The sequence below is a fragment of the Sinocyclocheilus grahami genome, unplaced genomic scaffold (genome assembly GCF_001515645.1).
Source record: "Sinocyclocheilus grahami isolate Dianchi unplaced genomic scaffold, SAMN03320097.WGS_v1.1 scaffold789.1, whole genome shotgun sequence".
Classification (NCBI taxonomy): domain Eukaryota; kingdom Metazoa; phylum Chordata; class Actinopteri; order Cypriniformes; family Cyprinidae; genus Sinocyclocheilus; species Sinocyclocheilus grahami.
The window spans coordinates 57456-68115 of NW_015505968.1; the positions used below are offsets into that span (position 1 = coordinate 57456).

General features: G+C 35.4%; 1 protein-coding gene across 1 annotated transcript in view; it reads right to left on the reverse strand.

Annotated features, from left to right (window-relative positions):
* LOC107561714 (dual 3',5'-cyclic-AMP and -GMP phosphodiesterase 11A-like) overlaps positions 1–10660 on the reverse strand; it is an 83132-nt gene that overhangs the window by 33919 nt on the left and 38553 nt on the right. Inside the window, exons 6-7 of the mRNA XM_016246189.1 lie at positions 1533–1665; positions 229–304 (exon numbers count right to left, since the gene is read on the reverse strand). Of these exons, the coding sequence (XP_016101675.1) occupies positions 229–304; positions 1533–1665 (209 nt within the window). The remainder of the gene's footprint in view (positions 1–228; positions 305–1532; positions 1666–10660) is intronic.

Consider the following 10660-nt stretch of genomic DNA (forward strand, 5'->3'; position numbering starts at 1 on the left):
ATGACTTTCGTTCCCTGATAGAGTCCTCCCACACACACACACACACACACTGATATGACACCCAGATATACATTTAAACAGACATTATCATGTAAAAACATGTTTGTCCTCCATTTACTCACACACATCACTGAACTCTAGCACACAACATAGTACAACAGAGCAGAGCAGGGAACATCAGCACATGCTATATGTAGTAAAACATTAGCAATTAACTGGATAACTTACCTATGATTTGGTGGTTACTATTCCAGATAGGGACACACAGGACAGATCTAATATGGAAGCCAGAGAACTGATCTGCCTGAAAAGATTACAAACAAACACTTGTCACCATATCAAAAACCAAATGATCTGACTATAAGCATGTGAGGAGAAGTGAGCAAAAATATGAGATCATCTGAAGACACAGTGTTATATAAACTTGTGCTGTTGGCATTTTGAAGACACACAAGAGCCGACAGAGGTCCAAGGTCTTATGCAGAGCAGAAGTCTCTCTCATCTTTAAAGACAAACTTCTAAAAAAAATAATTAATTTGCCAAGTCAATGAAACCTCCTCCTATAAAACTATATATTATTTTAGAAATAAAAACAGCACAAATAAATTCATGTTCAAACTCTATTTGTATTTAGCCTTCATACAAACAAGAAATGTGAAATCACCGTCAAATAAACATAAGACTCTTTTACTCACCTTATTAATGTTAATATCTTTAAAAGAACACTCCACTATTTTTGAAAATAGCCTCATTTTCCAACTCCCCTAGAGTTAAACAGTTGAGTTTTACCAAAAAACATGTTGCTGCAGACTGGCTTATTGGAAATGCAAATTCATTCTCTGCCAGCAGGAGGCACTTCTGGAGCGGCAGAAACAGCGGTTTCTGGTACCATAAGTGTCACTTAAAAATGAATGAATGAATGATAAATTTATTAATTAAATAATGTAAATAATAAATCACTTTTCAAAATGACAAATAAATACATATTTCTTAATAACCGTTTATTTAAAATGTTAGTTGAATGTACCAGTAAAAGAATAAATTATTTTGTCAATGTGAAAGTGGTTTATTTATATATCATTTTATTTTAGAATTAATAATTTATTTTAACTGGCACTCACAGTTCTCAATGGTTAAGTACTGTTTACATGGAGCAGCTGCACCCAGGAAATACATCATTAGCACATAACCAGAAGTTCATTTCCCCAGAATAAAATTTTATAGATCATTTGTCAATGACAAACATCATATTTTATATATCATTTAACAAACAACATGTCTGCTTCTAAAGCCTCTGGCGCACTTGCCCCATAATCTTCCATTGTAAAAACCATCTCAAAAAATGTAAAAGTTACAATGGTAATAGAGTTATGTTGTTTTTAACCCAGAAAACTCCTTTAATGGGAAGCCAAACATCAGCCATGTTTACGTCATTTTATAGGCTACAATATCTGCTACTGAATTTATATATACTGAACTCATTTTTCTATTCCAATTGTATTCATTTATTTATTGCTGTTTAGGGATCTTACTTCAGCATCAAAGCGTGGGTCTTGGTAGGCATCGCTGATATTCACAGGAAGCCCAGTGGAGGCGACCAGCTCTGCAATGCTGTTATTAATCAGCCAGTCAGAATAGGATGATTTGTCCATGCTGTCCTTGAAACTGTGGATAAGACAAAGAGGAAGTGACATGTGCTGCTATGTACAAACCCAAGACAACCAGTACTATTAACTATTGCTCATACTTTGGCTTAGAGAAAAAGGGAGAGTACTAAAAACAGTTCTTACTATGAAAATAATAGAATATACTTAGTAAACTGAATATAATGGTTTTGGACACTTTACTGCATAATTACAATTAAATGAAAGTGTTTTATAGTTTACATTTAAATTAAATGCCTTTATTTGAACTTTAGAGTGCTTTTTAAATCTATTTAAGTAGGATGTAAGTACATCTTTATAAGTAATTTCATAATTGTCTTCGATTAAGCATACTGCTGAATGTACTGACAAGTATTTATAGTTACCTAAAACATACTTTAATGTCATTTTTTCAATGTAACATATTTAAATATATCTGTAATTACACATTTGTAATGATCACGTTTCAATTTAGTAAAATATATTAACTTTAAATGTAGTACAGAGTAACACATTACAGTTTATTTAGGTTATTATAATCATGTGCTTTTTAGTTTGATGTCAACACAGCAAAATAAGTGTACTTCTTTAAAACAACAAAAGTTAAAATTACTTTGAAGTAAAACTTCAAATTTAACATTAGTACTAAGTGAATTCTCTAAAAGTGTCCTTAAGTGTGTTAAGAAATACAGTCATGAAACTCTCTCTTTTTAAGTTTTCAATCATTAATATTCTCCTTTAATTTCATGAATATTTTATTATCTGCAAGTACATTTTTTTAAAGTATACATACTTTTAAGATTTGAAGTACTGTACATTACAAGTGCACATTCAATACAATTAAGTGGGTTCAGGTCCATTTAACATATTTTACTAAGTTTAAATCCATTCAGTTAACCAGATTTCTCCTCAAAATCAGTGAAAAGGTCTGCAGATCTCATTTGGGCTTCACTGTTACCATGTAAACACCTGCCGCTAGTACTCAAGTTTGTGCTCTCTTCAAGTACGCAAACGTAGGATGGTTCGGACCCAAAATTACAATGTATAAAGAGACCTGCAGGGACAAGCAGGTGGAATTAAACTTAAGTTCGGACCAAGCGATCAAACAAAGTGTGAAGAAAGCCTCAGACGCTTCAGCCCGGGGAAGAGCTGAGGGATGCTGGGGTCCACAGGGCGGCTGCTGCTAACACTCTCATTCCCTCTCCAGTAATTTACAGCTAACGAACTTTCCTCTGCATTTTAATAAGGCTCTATGGAGCCTGCAAAAGCAATGAGAAGTTAACGCTCCGACTCTCATAAACGCCCACGTGCAGCGGAGAGACAGTCCTGATGTAGCTTCTCTCTCTTTTAATCTCTCTCACGTGGTACATTTCAGGCTCTTGTGCTCTGGGCTAAGAGAGTCTGATCAAACATCTTCCCTCATACTCTCGATCACACCCCAAAGATCACACTTGATTAACGGCGCTGCGAGCTGCTGTCTGAGGAAATGTCGGAATCAAAGGGATGAATGGGAGCGTGTGAATGTGCTGTGCCGGGTGTAACTGAGCACACGAGATGTGAGATTTGCATGTGTGTTGTGAGTTGCGTCCGTGTGCGTCTGGGTGAGCAGCAGAATGTCTTTCTCCCATTTGGCCCCGAGCTGTTTTCGAGCACAGCAGAGGACAAATCATCCTTACATAATGGCTCCGGCTGTACCTTTAGAGAAGCCAACACAGAGGATGAAATCACTAAATAAAACATAACTTTTAGAAAATGCCCTGTGTATGATAGAAATATATACTACTGATGCTGTATAATTTTAAAGCTTTGAAGCAGTGTGACATATTTTTGCATTTTTCTTCAGTCTGTATTCGATCATTATTCATTATTAGATCTGTATTCAACTTTGAGAAGTTTATGTGTTTGTATAATCCTTTAGTGATAAAAGTGATTTTCTGAAGTAAATGCACCTGTGAAAATGTAGACTTTAGCATACTTTTAAAAAGAGTACTTATTAAGGAAATAAAATACTATATGAAAGAAAACACTTAAGTGTGAACTGAATGTAAAGTTTTCAGACACTTAATTGTAATTGAATGAAAACATATTCTAGTTTACATTTATAATAAAAGGAAATAGGACTTAACTACATCTTCGTATGTAATGTCATAATTATTGTCTTTATGAAATTACTAGTACTGTCAATCGATTAAAAAAAATGACTAATTAATTGCACATTTTTCTGAAATTAATCGCGATTAATCCCACCTAATATTAAGTTTTTTTAATACTTTTATATTGCAATAATTTCACATTCAATCTTCAAATGAATGTACAAACAACAAAGACAGAATATTTTTTTATATTTGTTTAATGGCAACTTTTTTTATGACTGAAGGCCAGTATCAATGATACCAATATAAAATTGAACCATTGACTATTCAACATGAGTAGCCATTCAACATTACAGTATAATTCAGAGCTATCAATTTTAACATTTATTAGACTTTAAAATAAATACTTCTAATTTAAACCCAACCCTTGCCCCGCCTCTGCGTTAATTGCGTTAAATATTTTTAGCTGAAGTTAAACTGAAAAAATGAATCGCCTGCGTTAACACGCTAATTTTGACACCACTAGAAATTACTTCTATTGTCTTTGAAATATGGTTGAAGTATTGCTGAATGTACTGACAAGCAGTTATGGTGAACTAAAACATACTATTGAAACTTGTATGTCATGTATTTAAATATACATTCTGTAATGATGATATTGCAATTTAGTACATTTAAAAATAAATCTTAAATGTAATATTGAATAACTCACTACAGTTAAAATTATAATCAAGTACTTTACGTGTGCTTTAGTTTGTTAGTCAACGCTAAATTATGCATCTAAATAAGCGTACTTCTTTAAATCAAGACAAAAATGACTAAAAATCCTTTAAAATGTACTTTAAAGTAAAAATATAATTTGATATTATCACAAAGTGCACTTTTTTCAAAAAAGTGTTAAGAAAGTCATGAAAGTTCACTCTCTTTAAGCACACTTAAGTGGCATTTTATAGTTCATTAATATTATATCATCATCTGCAAGTAAAGTTTTTTTAATTTATACTTTTAAGATTTGAAGTACACTACAAGTGCACATTCAATGCAATTAAGCGCACTTCTTTTACACAAGGGTGTGAATGCTTGCCTGTGAAAGCTGGTTTTGGGTCAGGTAAAGCACTGCAGTGTACATACAGAGACAGGACAGCGCAGAGCAAATCATATATGCATGTTGGCGTAGACCACAAATCATATTTGACCCATTTGAATTCTACACAGAATAATCTACTTTATAGAGCTATAAAGGAGGTCAAATATCTCAAATGGTTAGACAGCCTTGGCATTTTAAACTGCATTAATGAAGAAAGGGGAAGACAACACTGTGCCATCATGCATTAAACACCAAGGATGTGTTCCAGATAGCAGGTTATGCAACACAGATAAGCAAACGAATAACCTCAACACACAGAACTGTAAATAACATCTTAAAACTGTAGAAAAAGAACTGTAAATATATAAATATATTTATATTTCTCAAACAACCATGTTGGAAGACATACCCACCATGTCTATATTACAGGATTACAATGATAAGATTCATCAAGCTTAATTTGTGAAATAGTGGTTCAGTCAGCATGAGGAATCACTGTCATCACTTTGTATGAACTGGCCAAGTCCTGAGCTTAATCCTATTGAAAGTCTTGAGGATGTGCTGGAGTCGACTTTACAGAGTGGTTCAACTCTCCTATTGTCAACACAAGATCTGGTCCAAAAATGTATGCAACTCTTGATGGAAATAAATGCTGTGGTGTTGCATGACATTGACGAAACAATATCATAACGAATGCACAATATAATCAAAGCTAAAGGTGGTCCAACAAAATATTAAGAGTTTTTCTTTTTGGACAGGCAGTGTAAAGTTGGCTCCAGCACATCCCAAAGACTTTTAATGGGGTTTAGGTCAGGAGTCTGTGGTGGCCAATCTTTCACAATTTGAGCCAGATGAATCTTGCCATTGTCATACTGGAATATGGACATGGGTACATCTTCTGCCATGGTTGTTTGAGAAATAAAAAGCTACACACTGCATCAGTTAGGGTTAAAAGAATTGTTGCCAAACATACAACGTGCCACAAACATTAATCAAATTAGTTAATGATTCAGTCATAAAAACTTAAGCATTTGCTTATTTAAATCCATATGGTGACTTTTTTTGGGCAAGGCAGTGTATATATATAGGTATACAGAGAAATATAAATGTAAATCAGACTATATAGTTATAAGTCTGAATATATAAATGTAAATCAAGTATCTGTTGTAATAATTCTGAATATTTAAATGTAAATTGAAATATATAGATGTAATTCTGAATATATAGATGTTGAGTTGATGCAGTGGTGCAATATTGGGCGTTCAATATTTCTGTAAAAATGATACTTCTACTAATAACAGTGCTGGGTTAATATTATTCACGCTGTTTGCATTAGTTTAAACTGATCTGTCCACTACCAAACCTGCAGCTGTTTCTACTTCATCTTAAAAACTGAATAATTCCAAATAAATCCAGATATTTTGAGAGTTAATGATTCAGTCATAAAAACTTAAGCATTTGCTTATTTAAATCCATATGGTGACTTTTTTTGGGCAAGGCAGTGTATATATAGGTATACAGAGAAATATAAATGTAAATCAGACTATATAGTTATAAGTCTGAATATATAAATGTAAATCAAGTATCTGTTGTAATAATTCTGAATATTTAAATGTAAATTGAAATATATAGATGTAATTCTGAATATATAGATGTTGAGTTGATGCAGTGGTGCAATATTGGGCGTTCAATATTTCTGTAAAAATGATACTTCTACTAATAACAGTGCTGGGTTAATATTATTCACGCTGTTTGCATTAGTTTAAACTGATCTGTCCACTACCAAACCTGCAGCTGTTTCTACTTCATCTTAAAAACTGAATAATTCCAAATAAATCCAGATATTTTGACAGGAATAAAGCCTTGAACTTAACTCTGGCGAGTGAAATCTAACAATTTATTAGCCAGTGGCTAACAACAGACATTATTTAGTCACTTAGAGCAAAATGTAGTCATACACACATGTGATTTACTCACAACATAGAGGGTTGATTTTGAAAATAATTTGTGGTTTTAATATCTCAGAGCACTTTAGTAAAGTGACTGCATGTGATGTTTTGTTGCTCAGATGGTGAGGGTGGGTTGAGCGATGCATGCATTCAGATGGTGATGGTGTGTGATCTCCCCAGACAGACCTCTGCTAGAACATTACACAGGTGCAGAGAATGAGATGATATGTGTGACTGAACACACATTGTAGTGCGAAAGCTTCCATATGGCAACTGAGATCTCCAAACCTGTGCGCTTCGTTGTCATTGGCTACACAAAACAGTCACAAACAACAGACCTATCTTCCGGACATTACACAAAGGAACATGTTTGCTCTTATTCCTGGGCTCCTCAATGGCTGTGTGCTTGCAGATCTGCAGCTGTGTGTGTGTGTGTGTCTGCAGTAATGTATTGTTGTGGTGTGTGTTGTTCTAAGAGCTGAGCTCAGGGTTTTGAGACTCCACTAGTGCTGAGTACTGGACATACTGGAGTGCTGAGTGTGGGCTGCAGATAACAGATATCACACACTAACCCTGACCCACTGCACACCCTACAGCACTGCCACTAAATACACCACACACACACAAACTACAACATAATAACCCTGAGATACTGTACGCCCTACAGCACTGACCTTCAATCACAACCCCTCAAAACACTGTATACATAAACTACAACATTAATACACTGTGTACATGAGCTACAACACAATAACACTGATATATAGTAGACTCTGCTGACCAGGGTATGATGCATTTTATTTCATTATAACATATATAGCTAATTTTATTTTGTTATTAAATATAAGAACAAAGTTTTTTCAGTCAAGAGCAGTCAGTCATTTTATTGTTTGATTATCATTAATGACACAGACAGCAGCAGGTTTCAATATGTGTCAATAACCTCACGTAGTACTGCACTACGCGGATATTTTTACATACGGTGAAATAAACGATATAGGAAAATAGCTAATGAGGACATTACACAAAGGAACATGTTTGCTCTTATTCCTGGGCTCCTCAATGGCTGTGTGCTTGCAGATCTGCAGCTGTGTGTGTGTGTGTGTGTCTGCAGTAATGTACTGTTGTGGTGTGTGTTGTTCTAAGAGCTGAGCTCAGGGTTTTGAGACTCCACTAGTGCTGAGTACTGGACATACTGGAGTGCTGAGTGTGGGCTGCAGATAACAGATATCACACACTAACCCTGACCCACTGCACACCCTACAGCACTGCCACTAAATACACCACACACACACAAACTACAACATAATAACCCTGAGATACTGTACGCCCTACAGCACTGACCTTCAATCACAACCCCTCAAAACACTGTATACATAAACTACAACATTAATACACTGTGTACATGAGCTACAACACAATAACACTGATATATAGTAGACTCTGCTGACCAGGGTATGATGCATTTTATTTCATTATAACATATATAGCTAATTTTATTTTGTTATTAAATATAAGAACAAAGTTTTTTCAGTCAAGAGCAGTCAGTCATTTTTATTGTTTGATTATCATTAATGACACAGACAGCAGCAGGTTTCAATATGTGTCAATAACCTCACGTAGTACTGCACTACACGGATATTTTTACATACGGTGAAATAAACAATATAGGAAATGATACACACTTTATACCATCGTCACAATACATATTGGCCATGTACACACTGCAGCTATATTCGGTTGTCAGTTCACCTTTAGTGCCTTTTCCTGTTCTGTACACACATAGTTCAGTAATGTACAGGACTGACAACCGCATTCTACAACCGAATTGACTCCCGAAAAATGCAATTGTTTGATTATCATTAATGACACAGACAGCAGCAGGTTTCAATATGTGTCAATAACCTCACGTAGTACTGCACTACGCGGATATTTTTACATACGGTGAAATAAACGATATAGGAAAATAGCTAATGATACACACTTTATACCATCGTCACAATACATATTGGCCATGTACACACTGCAGCTATATTCGGTTGTCAGTTCACCTTTAGTGCCTTTTCCTGTTCTGTACACACATAGTTCAGTAATGTACAGGACTGACAACCGCATTCTACAACCGAATTGACTCCCGAAAAATGCAGGTAGTAACAACTGCATTTACAGAAATTCCACACAGCATGTATGGAAGCGAACTGAACAACTAGTTGTTAATGACATATTTAAATGCATATTAGAGTTGTGTCTCTCTTCTGTATGCGCGGTACAAGAGATCACAATGAACAATTTTACTCAATTAGTGTTGCTAGATCTTGCTATAAAAATGGCAAAGAACAAGCCCATAATAAACTAAATCCAAACTTGTTATATTGGAAAAACGCCACTCACCAAAATAAAAAAAATTGCAACCTGCATCTGCCAACTTTTAAAAAATCCATAAACGGGATTGCTTTATGATCCGAGCCCAAACAACAAACCCAAAGACGCTTAATAATAAGAGGACATGGCAACACTTCAGGGCCGGGTCGCATCTAGGACAACTCGCAGGTATCACACACACCGGACGCATTGCGTTCAGTTCAAGTGGCGGTCTAAAATTGTTTATTTAACCACCAAATGGGCAAAAGTTCACTTCAAGAATGATTAAAGTGGGATAGATAAGTTTGAATTTCAGTGTTTGATAAAAACAGAGCAAAACGGAAAGAGAAAGCCCGATCTATATTATATCTCTCTATCTGATGCATACAGACTTTAGAGCCACAGAAAGACAAACGTTTCACTGAAAAATGCACAATACACAATCTTCCAGCCCAGGGTGAAGTCATTACATACATTAACAACAATTAGTGCCTTTTCCTGTTCTGTACACACATAGTTCAGTAATGTACAGGACTGACAACCGCATTCTACAACCGAATTGACTCCCGAAAAATGCAGGTAGTAACAACTGCATTTACAGAAATTCCACACAGCGTGTATGGAAGCGAACTGAACAACTAGTTGTTAATGACATATTTAAATGCATATTAGAGTTGTGTCTCTCTTCTGTATGCGCGGTACAAGAGATCACAATGAACAATTTTACTCAATTAGTGTTGCTAGATCTTGCTATAAAAATGGCAAAGAACAAGCCCATAATAAACTAAATCCAAACTTGTTATCTTGGAAAAACACCACTCACCAAAATAAAGAAAATTGCAAACTTTTAAAAAATCCATAAACGGGATTGCTTTATGATCCGAGCCCAAACAACAAACCCAAAGACGCTTAATAATAAGAGGACATGGCAACACTTCAGGGCCGGGTCACATCTAGGACAACTCGCAGGTATCACACACACCGGACGCATTGCGTTCAGTTCAAGTGGCGGTCTAAAATTGTTTATTTAACCACCAAATGGGCAAAAGTTCACTTCAAGAATGATTAAAGTGGGATAGATAAGTTTGAATTTCAGTGTTTGATAAAAACAGAGCAAAACGGAAAGAGAAAGCCCGATCTATATTATATCTCTCTATCTGACGCATACAGACTTTAGAGCCACAGAAAGACAAACGTTTCACTGAAAAATGCACAATACACAATCTTCCAGCCCAGGGTGAAGTCATTACATACATTAACAACAATTTAGGACAAATATAATTTAATGGAAAGCTAGAGTGGCACTCTATGGCAGAGGTTTTCAACCTGTGCACCTGTCAAGGGGACGTGAGCATCAATTAATTCAGAGACATTCTCTTGAGAATTTATGAATATGAGTTAACAAATCTTTAGCCATCCACTAGGGGGCAATCTGACTCCTACTGCTAGTCGACAGTTAGAACAGAGTTGGCTCGAGTATCAGTCACGCTCAGTGTTGCCAAGTCCGCGGTTTTCCCGCGGAATTCG